The sequence below is a fragment of the Pempheris klunzingeri genome, chromosome 12, assembly GCF_042242105.1.
Source record: "Pempheris klunzingeri isolate RE-2024b chromosome 12, fPemKlu1.hap1, whole genome shotgun sequence".
NCBI lineage: Eukaryota > Metazoa > Chordata > Actinopteri > Acropomatiformes > Pempheridae > Pempheris > Pempheris klunzingeri.
The window spans coordinates 25,781,792-25,802,348 of NC_092023.1; the positions used below are offsets into that span (position 1 = coordinate 25,781,792).

The 20,557-nt window shown below is 40.6% G+C and overlaps 1 protein-coding gene across 1 annotated transcript in view; it reads right to left on the reverse strand.

Annotated features, from left to right (window-relative positions):
* Positions 1-4,460: 4,460 nt before the first annotated feature.
* The window catches only part of LOC139211339 (cilia- and flagella-associated protein 46), a 51,177-nt gene continuing 35,080 nt past the window's right edge, over positions 4,461-20,557 (reverse strand). The window contains 18 exon segments of the mRNA XM_070841630.1: positions 4,461-4,573; positions 4,832-4,930; positions 5,065-5,201; positions 5,412-5,493; positions 9,077-9,189; positions 9,327-9,429; positions 9,871-9,903; positions 9,995-10,055; positions 10,386-10,465; positions 13,659-13,814; positions 14,278-14,340; positions 14,622-14,742; positions 14,950-15,128; positions 15,808-15,881; positions 16,180-16,277; positions 17,581-17,754; positions 18,111-18,293; positions 19,434-19,556. Coding sequence (XP_070697731.1) covers positions 4,461-4,573; positions 4,832-4,930; positions 5,065-5,201; positions 5,412-5,493; positions 9,077-9,189; positions 9,327-9,429; positions 9,871-9,903; positions 9,995-10,055; positions 10,386-10,465; positions 13,659-13,814; positions 14,278-14,340; positions 14,622-14,742; positions 14,950-15,128; positions 15,808-15,881; positions 16,180-16,277; positions 17,581-17,754; positions 18,111-18,293; positions 19,434-19,556 — 1,992 coding nt within the window.

A 20,557-nucleotide genomic window follows, 5' to 3' on the forward strand; every position in this document is an offset into this window, starting at 1 on the left:
CAGTCAGTCAGTGAAAGTTAATGGTGCTTAATTTGTAAATCAGGAGGTCCTTGGACACAGAGAGGGTGAAGTTCCAGTGGGACAAAAAAACTCAAAAGTCCACAGTGCCTCATCACTACAACGCCAAGGTGTGAACTGTTCAAACTAAATAAAACCAAACGTTCATTTTTAATCAGCATATTCACAATAATCACTCAAAATCAGCAGGTGGGGGTACAAAGAAACAGCTGCTTACAGCTTTGGGCTCAGTACATACTTGTGTGTGTGTGTCATAGATCTGCTGTATATAGAAGTAATTAATGTTTCAATAAAGAAACATTTAACCACAAATGTAAGTTTGAAATGTCACGTAGAAGAAAAACTCGTGAAGCAGAGAATAGAATCAAAAGCAGCGTGTGAGCTGTGTGGAGACTAACTACAGCTGCCATGGTTTGTTGTGCTGCTCGTCTCTCAGGCGGAGACGTGCACTGACATATCTGCTGCTTCTATGGCTCTGACATGATTTTCTCTAAGTAGATGTTGCATTTTAGTTTGGTCAGAGTGAAGTCTGTCCTGAGGGAATGTTGTCCTAGTTCAGCTCGGCATCCATTGTTGAGGTTGTTCCTGTGGACTGTGAGAATAATCTTGCAAATGTCACTGTGTAAGAGGACACCACACTTCACCACCACACAGTAAAACTGGTTCAATTATAGATTAGAATATTTTGAGCCAAGTTTGAGTGTAGACTTTTATATAGCATAGGAAGCCCTGTCTCTGAGATCACTAATGGCCAGATTGATATTTCCAGTAGAGCTAACGTTTAGTCCCAAATGTGTTGCTGTGTGTGTGTTCTGTGTCTCTCTCTGATTGTCCCTTCACTGTCTGTGGATTTCTAATTCAAGCCACAAGTTCTATTTATATCCACAAAAGGTAAGCGGGCTAATAAACTGAATAAAGTGACATACTTTGTATGCCTGCCTGCCTCCTCTGCCTCGTCACCACGTGACCTGACCCCTCTCTCTCTCTCTCTCTCTCTCTCTCTATTTTAAATGTAGTGTTGTATTTCATGTTTATGTTATATTCATGTTATTCCTGTGTGAGAAACATGTGGTACTATGACAGACTGTTGTACTGACAGACACCTGGCCTTCCTCTCTCCGTCTATCTGCATTGGTGCTGAACGCCGACAGGCTAGGTTCCCTGTCTGAGACGGGCTGCATTTGAATATGACCTGTGGTGGGATGATGTGACTTGGCATAAGATCACATATTGTATCTCCCGTGTCGTGTATTTTGTCTGTGGTGTGGTAGATGAGTCAGAATCTACAATTTACAAAATGCAAAGTGAGCGAACAGAAGAAAAATCTAAATCAAATCAATATTTGGTGTGACCACCTTTTGTCTTCAGAGGAGGACAGAGGGGGTGAGGTGCTCCTAAAATGGGCCACTGCTTTAGGTAACAGCTCAATAATGCAAATATCAGCCAATCACGTGGCAGCAACTCAATGCATTTAGGCATGTAGACATGGTCAAAATGATCTGCTGAGAAGAGAGGTGATTTAAGTGACTCTAAATATGGTGTGGTTGATGCTGTCAGGTGGGCTGGTGTGAGTTTTTGTTGTATTTTCACACACAGCCATTTCTAGGGTTTACAGAGGAACGGTCTGAAAAGGAGAAAATATCCAGTTAGCGGCAGTTCTCTGAGGAAAATGCCTTACTGATAGCTCAGCTACTAAAAGCTCAGAATGCATGCACGCTTCCTATTCGAACCAAAAAAGGGGAACTGACCCATTTACAAGCCTATCATCCAACTCTCTCTTGATTGCACTTTATTACTATTGCTGCACCTGTAGTCTATTGCCTCTATCTCCTCATGCTATGCATTTTTTTTTTTAACCCATTCAAGACTCCATCCAGAATCAGTAAGAATATGATGATGCTTACTGGTGACAGGGTTTGTCTCTCGGATGTAGTTGTACCTCCATCTGTGAATAATCTCCTGTGCTTCTGCCTCTTGTCTGAGTGAATCCTGAGTGAGAGAAGTAGAGCTGCACAGTGAAGAGCTCTCTCTGACATTTCTGACAGTAGTGACAAGTCAGTCAGAAGGTAGGCGTGTGTAGTAGCTGTAGTAGTAATCACAGCAGTGAGAATATTAGTAGTAGTTGCAGTAGTGTGTGTGTGCCACTGTTTTGATTATTCATCAGCGCATAATTCATCTGCAGTTTGTCAATCAAGAAGACTCATGCAGAGGAGTTCAGTGCAGCTGTGGCTCAGGAGGAACAGCAGATCTCCCACTGATCAGCATTTCGATCCCCAGCTCCTCCAGTCCACATGTCAAAGTGTCCTAGGGCAAGATGCTGAATCTCAAATTGCACCCGAAGGCTGTGCTATCTGTGTGTCAGTGTATGTGTGTGTGTGCACGGGTGAATGGCATGTAGTGTAAAGTGCTTTGAGGGGGGGAAGACTAGAAAGGTGCTATATAAATGTAGTCAGGTCCATGAAACCATTAGATTCTGATTATTTGGTTAAATTACCAAATTAATTGGTTTTGGCTAAAACTATAACGATGAAAAATGATGTAGTTACACAACATCATACAGTTCATTAAATGGAATCAAGTTTAAATACTGTACTGTCAAGTCTAAATGTAAATGTGAGGGAGGATTTTGGGCTTTGGGAGCACAACTGAGAGAGACATCTGTTGGCTGCACAGGAGGTTGAAAAGCAAAGTCGTCCCTGGGTGAAAGCACAAACAAGCTGCTGAGATAGATATCAGAAGAAGGGAAACGAGAAGAGTGGTATCCAGCAACTTGCTCTGAATGTCATCAGCCAAAGAGCAGGCTGTCCAGGCATCAGCAATGCAGACATGAGCTGAGACAATCATTTCTTAAATGTTAATGCTCTTAAGTGTACAGATCTCTACAAGCACCAACGCAGCAATATAGTTGCTGTGCATCTACATAGGAGAAATGTCACCAGTGTCTGATGGTACAACGTTTGGGTTGACTTACGCAAGTCAGTTGTCTGAGTCTGAATGTTGACTGGCCAAATCAACACACAGAATATAAGGCAACAAAACCTGCCTGCAACCATCTCTAAAGCTCACTAATAACCATGTAATAGCCTGTTTAAGTCATCCAAAACCAAAAAGTAAGTTGTGGTTTTACAGGGTTATGTGCCAGGCTCAGTAATCTCCCAAACTCCCCGCTGTTTGCCCGGGAACCTCACACAAGTAACCAGCACATAACTCTGTACATACAGTATGTACATAATTGTTGTGGTTATGTTTTTGTACGGATTAAACAAATGAGATGAAACGTGTTAGTGAGCTTTAGAGGAGCAGGTTTTGTTCTGCCAGGACAAATCGAGGCTTCTTGTTTTCCCATGTGTCCTGTATTTATGCTAAGCTAAGCTAAGTGGCCCCTGGCACAATACAGTCAGAACATTTCTTACTCAAGGCGTGTGTTTACGATTTAGGAATCTATTAATGAACATTTAGTGCAGCACAACAACAAACACACCGCAGTGTCTGATGAAGGTATTCTCTAAATGAAAATTAACAAACACAATTACATTCATTTGGAATTTTAATATCTAGCTTCTCCAAAGAGAGAGGTCTTGTGGTTTTCATGTTTACACAGTTTGCCCTCAGTTGTGGGAACTTCAGTGTCTGAAGTTAAAGTTAGTTTCATGTGACAAGTCAAGACAACAGAACTGTGGTAAATACCGCAACAAGAGATCAGTGTTGTGAAAGCCACAGTTAACAAGGCGGAAGTAAACTGAACTACTAAACTGATGTTAAAAGACATAAGAAAAGACAGCAATAACAGAACTTTGGTTACATTTGTAAGGTGAAGCTGCATCACAACACTCTTAAGCTTTTAATGTAGGAATTCAACCATTTCTGTCCTTTGACAGCAGGTCTGTCAGTCCTGTCAAGTGTATATTTGGCGTTCAATAATTTTTCACATTGAATTTGGTAAAGTCCGATACTACCCCATATCGATGAAACACTGGTAATCATGGTGACTGATGCTGGCAGAACTCTCTGAGCATTCACTATTATTGAATAATATCTGCGAGGCAGAGATCCTGAGGGTACAACTTGTCAGCACAAGGTTAGTATTAACATTGCTATTTCAGTAATATTGGACATGTGTAGAAGAAATCTCTGAGCTTTGACAGCTTTAGTCTTATTTCATGGAATCAGGTATGTTCCCTATTGTATCTTAACGGCTGCTGTGCACGGTAAAAATAATATTAAAAACATCAAGTGTAAAATCAGAATTTTCATAAAAGTGCACAGTGAGAAAATGTATGTAAAGACTCAAGGATGATCTTTAATGAAATGCTTAACCCCCTTATACTATAGAAGCTTCTGTTTTTTGCATACAGTTATATTTGCAAAGCTGGCTGACATGAACCTACAATCATCTTGAACTGTGAAAACTTAAGTAAGAAATATTGAGCATGTACAGTACATTACGTGACAATTAAGTTAGGGAGTCCATAAAGAACGCAGCTGAAAGCTGATGGTGTGAGAGTCATCTTGTGGTGAACATGGTTTTCCTTTGACTCATGGACGAGCTGTTGATCTGCAGAGGAAAGCCACAGAGAGCAATAATCACATCTGAGGGTTATTTTGAAATCCAGCTTAATTGGATTCATAATTTGAAAGACTCTGCTTCAGGTTTCTTTTTTTTCTCTTTGCAAAGAAACCCTCATGTGCAGAAAAAGAGAGATGCGTGGGTCTCTGTGATGGCCCATCAAAAGCCCATTGACTTGAATGTACTTACAACAAATAGAAATGCAAATGTGAGGCTAAATGAGGGAGTGCGTAGCATATACAGTACCATATGTTCCTGTAACCTTGTGAAGCACTATCTCTGAAGTGTTCCCTCTCCTCAGGGCATTGATGGTCTGACCAGAAGTCTGTCTGACCCTCAGTAGATCTGCAAAACAGCAGTAAGGTGAACGTTTATAGAGGCTAAATCACAATGTATTATGTTAACAGTAAAAAAAATAAATAAATAAAAAAATATTTTAAATATTCTATAATTGTTTCAAACATATGTCCAAAACCTACTGTCTAGAACACTGGCCATGTTGTGTGTGTTCTGTCGAAGGCTGCTGTGCCACTGGTCAAGGACAACACAGCCGACACCACCCAAACTCAGCAGCAGAGCAGTCTCCAGGGGTTTCTCCAGGGCAAACTGTCCCGCGCTGGGGAGGAGAGAAACAGTGAAATTATGGGAGAGCTATCAACTATCTCCAACCAGAAAACTGAAATAATGTCAAAGACAAAAAAGTCTATTGTCACTATTGTTGCTGAATCCAGTAAAACACATTAGGAGGGTAAAACGGAAGACAGACATAAATGAGAAGAAAAGTAAGCGTAAAACTGACTTAGGTTCAATGGAGCCATTTGGTTACCTCATGTGCACATCAGTGTTGGATTGGCGGAGACGACTGGCATTGTTCTGAACCATGTCAAAGAGCAGAGCCATGCGACACTCTGTGGAGAGCAAACATCAAAATCACCTTCTGGAAACAAAATAAAACAAGGTCTTCTAGAAAAAGACAACTATTCACCATCAGCTGTATAAGAAGCATATACATAAAACTTCTCAAAATCAAAACACATAACACATGGAGAGCCAGGTACCTCTGTGGCCTGTCACCTGTGGCTGTCTCTTTCTTTCTTAATGCAGAAATGATCACTGTTTGCACCTACATCTTTGACTTTTTCATATACTTCTCCAAATCAGCCTTGAGAATGTCCATCATGTGCTGCCTTAAACAACCTGAGCTGTTCTCAGCGGTGCTCATGCGTCAGGACGTGAAAGAAAGAAGTACAGAATGTTGTTGAAAAGTTGTAATAAAAATGTAAGAGGTGCTTTTAATAATAATAATGATGCTGATTGTATTTTTGCACTTCTGGGCTAACTTTAGCACATTAATGTATTTTTGTTGAACTCTTTCAAGATAATTTCCCACAAAGTCTATTTCTATGAATCATAAGACTCGAAGGCAGACAAAATTAGTATTTTTTAAAAAGTTAAAATGACAATTCTAATAATTTTACAATTATTAGAACCCCATTAAGGAAATGAAAATATAATAATGAAAATAGTTTCAGAGTATAATTTCATTTTCTCTGCATCGTAAAGAACTATGAACTATGGATCAACTGTGTTGTGAAACATTGAGCTGAGTGGTATAATGTATAAATGATTTAATTCATCATGAATAACAGAGGGAGCATTTGGCTGTTTCTGTTACTTCTGGTTTTCTTCATTTTCAATAATTTCCTTAAATAACTTTTCAGGCAGGAGAAAGGGGCGCTACACTTTCTCAGCAAATGAACTAAAACATGACATTTTGTTTGCTTTCCACAGGGAGTAGAAACAAATAGATGAAAAACACTTCAGAGTTAGTGTGGCATCAGTCGTGCCATAGTGCCAAGGAGGCTTTTAGCAGGACTCTAAAATACTGTTTGAAATAATGTTACTTCAACACAGTCCATCTATTTATTAGTTCACAAAAAAGGCTTTTACTGTACGAGCATTTGGACTCGACCTGTGGGTGTGAGAAAACTGGTGCTTGTGTCTGACACCAGGTGTGTGTCAGCGAGGTCGTCTACCATCTTCTTTACTGCAGCAGGGACAGGCAGTGCCTTGCAGCTATTGTGGCTGACTTCTGATACAGTGACAATCATGTCTGTGTCTGAAGCGAGACACTGCTGCCCCCCTCTCCTCCCCTTTGCTATGCAGCTGCCTGAGGCCAGAATATGGGGCTTCTTGCCTGTCTTTCTTCGTTCTTCAGTTCTTTCATTCTAGGTGCATGACTGTGATTTCTCGTTCAGATTTTACAGTGCTTTCCCTCAAAACCCTGCCCTTGTGCTCAAATAACTCGAGCGCACGGCTTTGCCCTGCTCCTCCTCTAACTGTATGCTTGCACTCATACGTACTGTGACTTGCACTTCCTGCACTTCAGTTTCAGTCCTTCTCACGGTCAGGTTGCTTTGGAAAGTTTACTCTGAGATTTCCCCTCTACTGCCCAATTTGTTATTCAACAACACTGAATATCCCCCAACCACTACAATAGCAGGTGTAATGTTGACCCTTTTTTGTGATATTGATTAAAGAGTAACCTGTAAGACGCGCTCTAAGAGTGAATGTGAACACACCCACACTAAGGCAGGGATTATTTTCATTGGTCAACGTCACGCCTAGCATTCTATTGGATAGGGAATTTTTCTATTTTTCTGAATTTTGGGTAATTTTTGGGCTATTGGCCAAAAAAATTGGAGAGCAGTGGAGAAATCGGAGTGCAGGCACCTCAGAAGAAACCTGAATTAGAGGAGAAAGGCTGAAGCTGGGGAGCAGGAAGTCTGTGCATACAACACTGTGTGTGAGTACAAGCACTCAGTTTGAACAGAAGAGGAGCAAATCTAAGTGCAAGCTGGGGCTATTTCAATGTGAGGGCTGGGGTTTGAGAAGACGCACTATAAAATTTGAATGTGAAATCAATGAGTCATACTCTCAGATTGAATAAAGACTGGAGAAAAACCCGTACCAGGAGTCCACTCTCTGTGAGTCTCACTCATCCAGTCATTGTCACAGCAGTGAAAAAGTCGTCAAAAGAGTCATGTTCAGAAGTAATATTATTGCACGCACAAGATAAAGATGTAGTGATAAAGTGACACCATTCCCAGATAAGATATGAGTGCAGATGGTACTCCATGTACCACTGACACCTTTTTTTTCTGAGAAACACAAATGTGCCATCACCTAATCATATCCTGATGGCCAATTAAGTAGAAACAATCCAGTGTGTTGTGAAGCAACAGCTGGAATTCGGAGCGTGGTGTCAGTCACACTATAGTTAGCAGCACTAATGCCAGGCTAGTGGCTGGCGCATATGTCTGGCCAGGGGCGATGCATTCGGCCAGCCTGTCACTCTGTCAATCACTCTGGATAAAGTTGACCCATCCTCACACTACCTTTGTTTGGTGGTGAAAAAGAAGAAAGAAGCCATGAAGATGGCTGTTTTGTGAAATATTTTTGAATGCTCTAAGAGCTGAAAGGTTTGGGGCAGAAAATCATTTATTTAAAGAGTACTGATGTGTGAGGGGGGCTCCTCTAATAACCGAGCAAAGGGAGATGTGTTTGGAGTCTTCTTGTCCCGACTAAATAAATTATAACATCCATGAGTTGTTTTAAAACTACTTCAAGAAAAAAAAAATCAAAGGTTTGGTTCAAGTTTTATCCAAGAAGCTACTTCACTGAAAATTTAAAATCATTTTTCAAAAATCAACAGTGAATTTTGACCAAAATGATTGAAATGACAAATATAATTCTTAAAATAGTAAGAATATGTCACATGTGTTATCTTTTGTGAATTTTGCCATAATCAGTAGGTAGGCTTTAATGATTAGGAATCATTACTGTATTAATACGGTATTCATACATTATTCCTCAGTGTAGTTGTTAATTCGGGCTCTCAGTGAAGTTGTGGTGTGAAATGTTATAACTGGGTTTCAACAGTAAAACTGCATTGATTTCTCACAGCAGAACAGGCCTATTTCTATGCATACCCATTCAGGGAATGAAAAATTGATGTGTTTGAAGAGATTAAACTGCTCTATTTACTGCTTACATAATCTGCAAAGAGCTCTGCTCCAAATTGCAATCATTCAGTCATTACAGTGTTTTGCCACCTATTTTTGTTCCTAATTTATTTGAAATGCTTTAGAAACACTCAGTCATTCTCATGATTTTGTGTTTTATGTAATGCATTAACATTTACGTTGATCAGTTCTGTGTCTGTGATGGGGTCACACAAATAAAAGTGAGCAAAAACAGACATGAGCCTGGTGTCATGCTGCAGGTGATGGACACATTATCAGTTTATGAGCAATTTCCAGGAATGACAATGTGCAACAGACCTGTACATCAAGTTTCTGGTCTGTCATATACAGCGGCATTCATATGGTTGTTCATATGTTCAGCATTCTGGAAATTTTGAATGCTCACGTCCAACATATTAAAAACATATACACTCACATTCTAAAAGTGTGTATGGGCGTACAGTACCAGACAGATTGAGGGCTGCTAGTTTGGCAGGTGGAATGTTTGCCATGAAGCGCTCCGTCCCCAGGTAAATGAAGGCACTGCATCTGCACAGCAGCTGCTCCATCTCGGACAGACTGGAACGGTTAGCAGTGTGGAAATGATCGGGTGTGTTGCAATGTATCACATACAGTTGGTTCTCAGTATGTTCAGTGGAAAAGCCAAACAAAGACATGCTGCATTGCATTACTTTGCTCCACTTAAAGGTTCTAACCTGGGCGTTTGTTTGCTGCCCGTTAAGCCCTCCCACTGATGGGTAAAATGCTGGCTGTGGGTTTCCAAAATCTCCTTCATCCTCGAGCTCAGACTGGTCCCCTCTGTGCCACGTAGACAACAACAACAACACAGAAATATTATAAAAGCCTCCACTTGCTAAAGTTGTGACAATAACTGGGAGCTGAAATTTGACCCACACAAGGCCATAAATGCAGATATTTTGTAAAAGAGTACATTATAAAAGACAGGAAGGTGCTTTAAAGGGTGAGAGAAGGACATGCAGGGCCAGCTGTTGCTGTTGAAATGCTTGGCCGCAATTCAGTATAAGGAGCACATTAATCACGGCAGAGCTTGGCTTCTTGAGTCCCAAAAGTAAAAAACACACCACCTATACAGAATCTAAAATAGAAGCCGCTTGAGCTATAAAGTACGATATTTTCTTCTGCCACAGTGCAGTACATTTCCACCTTTAGCTATCCCTCCGGTGTATAAGTTAGAGGGTATAGTTTTTTTTAATGTGTTTTCTCCAAACATTTACTTACCAAAGTGGCCTTCATTGTAAGGGTCAACAATATCTGTGGATGCATGTTAAGAATAACTTCACTGTATTCCAAGAACACAAATAAAAGTGACAGAAAAACATACAATATTTCACAAAAAAGATACATTTGAAGTTACGTGTGTCCACGGGGAAGGTGCTACAGGGCAACGCACGATTCGCAGGTATCTGGGTAAATAACTTACAGTTTAAACAAAATTTGATATACTGCACATATACATCAACAAATACCAGTTGCAAGAGGGAATATTAGGGTGGGTTTTAAGACAGAGGAAATAGAGCAAAAGGAATCGAAGCAAAAAAAATAGAAGTGGTGCATGACAGAAGATAAATTCTCAGAAGCTAGAAATAGGATCTTTATGAAAACACATTATGTAATTGATTGAAAACCACACTTAAAACGGAGAAGAGAGGAAGCTAAATTATTGCCAGTGCTGACAGCAGGTAAAAGTAATATTGCTGCTATCTGGCAGGTCCAGATTAATTTACTGAACTCACCACTTTGATGGCTTGGCTTTGATCTCCCTTCGCCTTAGTTCCCTTGCCACCTTTGGTCTCCTTTTTGTTGTCACTTTCAACTGCGACAAACAGGAAGCAGAATTAATACATACACTTGTCTGCGAGTTAGATTACACAGCATTTAGACTGGGAAAAGAGAAAAAGCATCTCAGTATCTGCAAATGACATTTATTGGTGTCTGAAGAAAGTTTCCCCATGGCTCCAACATTTGCAATCCTCTGCAAATGAAAGTACTGACTATTGATAAAGCATTGATTATCAACTTAATTACCAGATCATTATTATTATTATTATTATTATAAACAAATAAATACATACATGGGTTTGGTCAACACCTAACAGTTAGACACACTGAAGTAGTAATCACGGTTCATTATTGTGATTTTTTTCTCATTTGAAGCCAGCCTGTATGAGAGCAGTCCATCTGTTGGTCCATCAGTCCAACACTTTGGTCCAAAGTGAAATCTCACCATGATTGTTCAATGCCCATCCTCTGCTGCAGGATAAATCTCCACATCCCATGCCAGCACGTACTTGTGTATAATTTCTTTTAAGAAGAACAGAGGAAAACCTAAGTGCTGTACCACTCTGTACACTTTTTAATTTGAGAGAAACATCCAGCTCTTGTTCCTATCGAGTTTGAATGCAGTCATTATAACTTGCTTTGGACAAAAGTATCTGCCAAAGTTGCCTCTCAGATCTCCAACCACGTCTAGCACCACGCTTCGCCTATGGTAGCTTTCCAACTGCAAATACAGTAACATTCATCAAAATCAGCAAAGCACAAATACTGTAGTCTTTGATCTGTTGGAAAAAAATTGCCACTAGTTTGAAAGTCTGGCCAAACTTTTAAAACTTGCCTCACTATAATAGTAAAAAACGCTGACTTAGAACTGTTTATGGTTGTTTTATGGCCTGTGAAGCCTTGCCTTGTGAAGTTTTGCTAAAATCCCCTTCTAATATATGTAACAGTTCATCACTGTAAAAGACCAAATCTACCATGAAGTCTGTGTAGTTTGAATCACACTTTATCTTATATCACTCAACAGCTCTCACCATAGAGACGCACAGACATATTAAACATAGTAAACACAGACATTCATACAAAGGCAAAAATTTCCAACCTGAGGGGAGTCTTTTTATAGTTTGTGCTAATTTGTCCTGTGTATACTTCATGCAAAGCACTACACAGAATAACAAATAGCCCTTTCAAAAGTGGTTTCAGGCACTATATCTTCTTGACACAATGGTAAACTGTAGATGTCAAAACTATGGTAATGATGGTCCAGAAAAAAAACTCCCGGTCTCATCATCACCCATGTATTTGATCCAGGCACTGAAAGATGTAATAGGAAATACATGTTCTTGCAGTTTCCCCTCTTGGCATATGAAAGTGACAGATACACACTAGTTTAACAGCAACCTTTGAACATTCATTCAAGTTATGCAAATGATTCAACCTTTAAAAATGTAAAGATGTTTGTAGCATTAGATTCAGTGCTCTTTCTAACTCCTTTTCTTTTCAAAATATTAATGTGCATAATACCCCAAAGGATTCAAGCAACGTTGCCAAAAAACAACTAGGTTTGTTTCTTGAGATTTTACTCTCGGGACATCCAAAATGACATTTTTAGCAGGGTCAACACGGTGAATCTACAGAATCTCAAACCCACACATATTTAGCAAGTACGGTCATTTCAACTTGAATCTCGGTTTGCTCAGTCAACATTTACACTCCGCCAAGACCAACATATATCGCCCCTGCACAATCAGACCTACAGCCTTGACTCTAAATTGTTAGCTCCAAATAGCAGGTACAGTGAAATGACCACAGTTAATGGACATCCACTTAAGCAAAGCAGGCTGTGGCATTCACGGATGTCCGCATGAACTTCTGCATGCCAGCAGGATGTGTAATGACCTTTTTCTCCTGAACAAATTCCATTTCCATGGATGGCTGCCTGCAGTCCAAATTCAGGCGTCAAGATGCTTTCGCAAGTGTAAGCCATTATTTACTCAAATATGATGAGGGATTATGTGAGGCAAACATCCACTTGTACTGCATAAAAATCACACTCTATTAACTATTGCAAGTTTTATAGATAAGACAGTTAAACTGCACAATCTTATATCCCCCATTAAGAAGCTTGTTGTGCTTTACAGTGGCTATGACTGAGAAAACTAGAAGGGCACTTGGAGAGCGCACATCTAAGCCAAGGACAGCGGACCAGATTTGTTATTAATTGCTTGTTCATGAATCAGATCCAGATCCTCTACAAAATGTAATGAGCTCTTCCTAGGCCCATGCTTCACCGTTCTTTCAGGAAAATGATAGTATATGTTTTTCTGTAATCCAAAATAATAATAAGCAAGTTGGTAATAAAACCACAACAAAGCAAAAATATGAAACATCTGAAACGCATGTCATCATTACACATCTCCTCGGGCATACAAGTTCCTCTCACTGAATTATGCAGAAGTACAAAGTTTGGTCCCAACAAGCTGCTTCTTAGAAATTAACAAAGAAAATCAGGGGAAATGAGTGATCATAGACTCATAGGTCTTGACTAACCACTGTTTGCACAATTAAAAAAGTATTAGTTTTGTAGCAATTTAAAGCGGGTGCCTGCATAAATTAGCTCCAGTAATAAGAGGCTGAATGAAAGCTGAACAGGAATTCTCCTGGTGATTTTAGACATGAAAATCATCAAGTCATTTGCACTTCCATATTCTAACAGGTTTCTGATTATACCTGTGTTATATATAGAACTGTGTTAGCAATTTCTATTGTTGGTACTAATAACAGATCTCACAGAATGTATGTGCTCTATTTCAGTGTGTGTCTCTGTGCACCTCTGTGTGGTCGCTATGATTTGTCAAGCAAGACCTACAATATGTTGGACAGTTGGGACGTTGTTACTGATGTTTCCTCAAGCACTGGGGAATCACAAATGCCAAATTAAAAACGTTACAGTACCATGGAACAGGCATAAAAATGTGTAATGTAAAAAGGTTAGAATTAAATGAATTCCACACAGCATTGATTGAAATTGTTCACTGGATTGTAGAAAACCCAAAAGTAGCACCATAGAATTCAATGACTGATCTGAGATCAGCAGACTTTAAATCCACCAGACCAAATGTCCTACAGTATGTTGTCCTTAAAGTTGCATGTTCATGGGAATGGTTAGGAATCCCTAGGCAGCGCTTGCGAACAACTAAAAAATGAGTCCGCATGTGTGTCTGTGGTACCTTTCTCTGGTTCTTCTCTGTTCAGGCGACTGTGGAGAAGCTGGAGGGAGAGGTCTCGTGATACAGAGCTCAGCCCTTCCTCCTGCAGGACGGACAAGGCTTCTAGTGGCAACTCCAGCAGCTTCCTGTCTGCCAGCAACACCACGTACTCCCCTGGTTCGGCTGGTAATGTAACTGTGTACACACAAAGACCAGCAAACATTTTCTCATATATTGTGTTCATTGTGACAGTACAACTCTTTTTTTCCCCTTAAATCTTTGATATTGCAGTACAACAACCTTCAAGGAACTATTGCCCCACTTCTGAAGTGCACATTTTTAAACTGGTCCAGTGTCACTGTTCCACCAATCTAGACTCTGACACATTTAGTAGTTCTATAATACTCACTAATTGTTGTAGAAGTACAGAGTTATCATATTGTGTGTGTATATCAACATGTATCATATTAAATCACATATATGACAACAGTGCTGGCCTGAGGGGGATGAAATGCAGCCTGCTTAAATAAACAGATAGGAATCACAGCATATGTTGGAATAGCGGTTCATATGATACACTGTTAAGATAACCACGTCGCCCTTAGGGTGTCACAGACACAAGCAAACTCACACACAGCATACTCTGCTTTACCTGAGCTCCCTTTCTCTTCTTTCTCTTTAGCTTTGGTCATATCATGGGCTGGTAGTGATGGAGCCTGGGGCCTGGGGGAAGTAAGGACAGGAGAGGAGAGGATCAGTACAGCTACACTACCTTATATCTGACATAAGATAGAACCAGACAGTGTAAAATGTGACGAAGACAAACACGGATACAGCACTTGCTTTGTGTCAGGTTGCTGCATGAACGCAGACATGGGAACAAACCTGACCAACCAAGTTTAACAGACAAACCAGCCTACTTTGTTTTGAACACACACTTAAAGAGACTTTTCTCACAGTGGACATTTGTACATTTGATGACATATACAGTACTTCACCTTAAGCAAGACAAGTCAAACTGTGTGAGAAGTGGATTCAAATAATCTTCCATATCTTGTACAACTTCTCTGAAGCGAGACGCTAAAATTTCTTCTGTGGCACACTTCTGTGTAGGGGAACAAGAAAATAAGAGAAGGGAGTTTCAGTAGCTGTAATGCAGTATTTATGTAAAAGTCAGCTGTCCCAAGCCTCCCCAGTAAGCGGGAAGAGACATGAGATGATGATAATTGAAGTGGAGCATGCTTATTTATGAGGCTTGCAGTGGATAATGTTAAGGGAGTGAAAGGAGAGCAAGGGTCCTAACAAGACATACACAGGGAAAGCCCTGATGGTCCTCAGAGGCATTCATTGTGGCCTCAGCGCTGTTCCAACAAGCTTCCTTGAGGAGGGTATGTCTAGTCTCCTGGCCAAAAGCCCGAGCCCGCTCCCTCAGTGCCAGCAGAGCCCGCGGGCAGACTGAAACCTTGGCCACACTAGTGCATGTCAGGGTACCTGCAACATCAGAATTGCCAATCAGACATGCATACTCACAGACACACACAAGCCTTGTAATTGGTCCCCATGAGCACCTCCACCACCTCCTCCCCTTCCTTCTGTTGTAAAATCTCCCTGTCTTTTTCTGTCTCATCTTGTTTTGTTCTTTTTCCTCCCCGTCTTTCTATTTCATGAATCTGTCATCATTCTAAGGGGATGAGCCTGGAACCTAGCAAACTATTCCTTTTTTTTTTCTTTTTTCACCTCCATCTGCAACCTTCATCTTATGTCAGTCTACTCCCAGGAAAGGTCATGTGAGCAGGCTACATAGTTTGCCAATACCATGTGATGACTTGTGTTCCATGCCAAGCCAGCGGCACAGAGGTCAAAGGGAAATTCTGGTGATTTTCCTACACTTTGTCGTCTTTTACTCTCTGCTTGTCCTCATTAATTCTGAACTTTTCATCTGCCTTACAGATAAATGTTACATGGGAATACTAAATTCATTCAGCTCTATTTAAATGCTGACAACAATGTTGCGTGCAGCACCGTTTGTGTGAAACAAATTATATGCAGTACAAAAATACATAAATGCAGTAAATCCTCTGTTTGAAATGAAATTTCTCATACAAGTAGGATGTTTGACATCTCTTTGTAGTATGAACATTGGTTTAAAAAATATGTATAAACCTCCAACCTGTAACGTGGTGACTCTTTCCCTTTAGATTTGGAGCTCTGGTCATCTCACAGAAGGCCCCATAAAGTTCTGACCTAAAGACAAGACAAACAAATACCCTTTGGCTGTATACTGTATGTACTGCTACACATGCTCATTTAAAAACCTTCAGATTCAAGTAACATAGATGCATTCCACCCCACAAATATAGATACAGTACCTTCAAGCCATTAGCCCTCTTGTGGCGGCTGTACCACACAGCAGGCCCCATCTGATACACATGACTGTAGCCTAAACCTTATGTCACTTGTGTGACCTGCAGCCAATTAGTAATGTACCACCTTACAGCGTGGCACATAGAGAGAAACACTAAGAGGAAAAAACAGAAATTACCCATCTTCAGAATGCTGAAGCAGCAGGATCTTCAGGTTGGACGGAAGCTCCATAAGGATGTTTAGGTGGCTGGGATTGATGGTCAGCTGGCTAAAGGCCTGCAAACCAGATGGTCATTTCATACAATATATAAACTTGAAGTGTCACTGAAATTGTTTTTGACTGATTTAATTGATTTCAGAACATGAAAACACCTGTTGCTCAAGAAAGGTACCACCAGAGATACAGTATGTGAAGAGGAACAGAGGAATATTGTTTTGCATTTCAGTTTAAAAGGATTCTGGTGGATCTGGGTATAAACAGTAGGTAAATGTCCCTACCAATGTCAAGGCAATGCTGAATTGTACCACCAATAGTTGTACAGATCTCAAAGGATCCTGTTTTTTTTTTTTACTTAAAAGAGTTGTGTGGTCTGTGTGTTTTCTGCAAAAGGTGAGCTATTATGACAAACAGTGAATGAGCGAGATGTGGGGTATACTTGATGATCAGGCAACCTGCTATTCTACACATTGTTGGGTCCCTGCAGCTCTGACAGAGTGGTGTGATCAACTGGCCACAGTTTGTCCAAGTAATTAGTTTGTTCGTGAATGTCAGGCCTCATTTTATAAGTAACGTCTTGTCAGCAGCAGGCTGACCAGCACGAGACACACAGACAGCTGCAGGTTATCAGGTGAGCTCTGATGTCACAGTGAAATGTCTGGCTGTAAGATCATGAGCTAATTAAAACTAAATACAAGGTGAAGCTTTTCAGATGGCTTTCATATACTATAGGTTAATGCATGAGCATTCCTGTGACTTTGTCATGTAGCAACAGTTTATTAGTTACAGGAAAGATTTGAGTTACCTGTAAGACGTGTAACAGCAGACATTATTCATTTATTTTCTTGTAACTTTTATTGAGGGGTTCTATTTTATCTAAATATTAATGCATTAATTAAAATACTAATTTAAAATCAGAGAAAAATGTATATGGTACAAATCCTGTTTTAGCCAAGGTTTATAGTAAGTATATACATACTGATTGAAGCAAACATTTTGCTATCCAGTCTTATTTTTATTGGCACTTTTAAGGCACTGCCATGTTTCTAACTTTTTAAAAGACTCATTTGCCTTTTAGGAGGCAGCTTTCATGTAACTTCTTGACGTGTTATGTTCACAAAACTGCAGATGCCTCTAAGTTGTCCCACATACCAGCTACTGTGCATATTGGCGTGACCACAAAACTTTGAAATGGAGGCGTGTTTGCAGCTCCACCACTCTGTGTGATTTTGGAATCCTACAGCATGTTCAGAGCAAAGGCCGTAACAGCACCAGTATCATGTCCCCCATCAAGGGAATTTACAGAGCTGAATGTGACAGCATGCATAAATCATGAGTGGAAGGGGGCTGGTGAGCCGGTACCTTAGAGATGCTACTGAGGGAATCCTTCACTCCATTCAGCATGCTGCTGGGCCTCTCCTCCTGAGAGACAAGCAGTTTCCTGTGAAGGTTGAGTAGAGCAGAGAGCTGGGACACACCGGTGTCAGCACAGGCAGAACTTAGGACCTCAGCCATTGTTGCAACAGTGCAGCAGCTCTGGGAATAAAACAGAAGATGGATGAAGGAGCTGTTGTTAAGAGCAAGAATTATATCAGGTGATGATGTCCTGAAGGATACCATTAAGTATGTGAAGATGATGTGTGGGTGGCAGATGCAAGGGACTGGTTTGTGCATAAAATCACTAGCATGGTATCTACAGTGCCACCACGTAAACCCCAATTTCATACAATAAGTATAAGTGGAACTTTCTACAGTGTACATCAGCATAGCCAGGATGAAACTGAGAGTGAAGGTAAAACCTGATGATTAACAATCTATATCACTTCACACTCAGAGACAATGTCTGCATGCAGTAAAGTAAAAAAATGCACACATGATCTGAGGCACAATACCTGAAACAGGGCAAGGTATTGGCCTGCCACTGCAGGGTCAGACTGGCCGAGACACTCCAACATGTTGAGAGAGGCATCAGCCAGGATGGAGGAGGTCAGTTTGTGTTGGAGACATAGGCCTGTGGCCTCAGCCAGTGTCTTAGTGGCCTGTGCCAAGAGCTGCTGGGCTTTAAGCCTCCTCCGCTGTTAAATAGACATCACAGACACGCACACACAAATTACAGGCAGATTAACACCTCTCTACACTTTAAAAGTCAATGCAAGTAAGTCTGCGTAAAATAAATACACTACTAATAAGGTGAACAGTATATCTCTATCATTCTAAGTTATCATCAGAAGTCACCAAATTTGTTTTTATCGAACTTTCTAAACTTTTCTTCACTTCCATCTTCAAACACTACGTACATGCCTGTGTGTACATAGTACACTATTACACTGTAATCAGTCCTCTTCAACAAATTGGCTGTTTAGAGATTCTCTCATAACTTGTGAGTGATTATGCTGCACAAATATATTCCAAAGTAAAAGTTACTGCTACTACTAGTGTGAAATTCTTTCCATGGACAGAGTGACTTGGGTGAGCCTTATATTAACTTCACTTGAAGTGTACAATGCATTTTCACAGAGCAAAGACTGTCAGCTTTGTTCTCCATCTCTTCTGCTGGAATCATGTAAACAATAGATCTCCTCATATCCGAGAGGAACAATTACAACGACCCCAACCAATTACTCTTGAAATTTACATATGGACGTGTGACCTGAAACGTGTGAACCTATCATTTAGGTCAAACTCCAGAAATACACATTTTCTGTAATCTTTACATGTGCCTGTCTTTACATCGCTGTTTCTGCATTGCATCTCATGTCAAAGTCCTTGAGAGTACTTGGAGTACGCTCAACTACAAAAACTTTTCTGAATGACTTTACGGTCATGCTGTCAGTGAAACCAGCATTAAGAATGAACTTTTTTTTCTATGCATATAACCATCACACCACAAAGTATCTGCCAATACATTGTGTATGGTCAAAGTTAATCTCATGTCAGACATCCCTGTTAAAACTCAACTATACAGCTTTAACAACTCAGTCTTACTTAATATTCCAAAATGTTGCTGCATAAATAATACATTGCCCCCTTTTTATTCTGCATCAAGTATGATGCGGACAGTAGATCTCTCTGCACTGACTTTCAATATGAGAAGTATGCAGAGCGCCCAGAGATTTACCTCTGAGGGATTTGAGATGTGAAATGAACCTCTGTATAAAGACCTTAGATTAGAGATGAGTCAGAAGTGATGGGGTCACTTGTCAGGAGGTATGTACCTGCAGCTCAGCACTTTTGGCAGACGTCACCCTCGGCTCTCCTCTGCTTGATTCTCTGTCTTTCTCTGTCTCTGGTTTCTCCTCCCCCACGGAAAGAGCTTGAGGGTCAGACCAGGCACTCATCTGCACAAAGTTAGTTCAAGATCACAGAACAATGATCGTGATTAGTATAAAATCCCCTCATGATCACAAACCATGAAGACCTAAGCTTTTCTGTCTTAAATTATGTAAGAGGCCATTCATCTCTCTTATCCTTATAAGCTTTTCACCCAGTGTATCAACTTTTTCCTGGTTATTTGTCTGTTGGTGTGTATGCGTGTGTATGTGTGCCCCTTTATCAGAACTCAAAAAAACACTTTCAAGTAAAATCACCTATGATTTGCATGACTTTTGCTTATGTAATCTGCATTACAGCCAGGACATTTGATGTGATTTATAGCCAGACTGTTAAATACTGTAGGTGTAGGATATTAAGTGGAAGTCAAGTAAGAGGTCTTCATTCACTCCCATATTGTTATAAAACTGACCTCTTTGGTCAGATACTTTCAGGATTGTTCATTTAACAGTCTGTCTGTTACTGAACTGGTTTTACAAAGACAATTTCTGGTAATATGTTTTTAAGACGTTCCCTCTCCATTACATGCTGGTGGAGAGAGCTCTTGTCATCTTTTTGCTGTGGAAGTACTACTTTAACTCTGCCGGGTGGCCTTTGGTAGCCGTTGGTAGCCGTTTTGGCTACACAAGTGATCAGCTGATCGCTCTGAAACCTGCTGGCATCTTGACCACGAGATCTTCACAAATTCCAGAAGAATTGTGGAGGAAAACACACCGAGGTTGCAGAGGAAAGAAGAACCAGCGGAGGAGAGAAACCAGAAGGAGACAACGGAGGCGTATGGAGGAAAAGAAATATAAACCCTGTCTCCCCATTGTTACTATGGGCAACGTGAGATCGCTGGTAAACAAGATGGAGGAGCTAACAGTGTTAGCCAGGAGTCAGATGGAGCACCGGGAGTGTAGTCTGGTGTGCTTTACGGAGACATGGCTGCATCAGGACATTCCCCACCACGATGTTTCCATTGGTGGCTTCCAAACTGTTCGGGCCGACAGGGACTGCACCAGGAGCG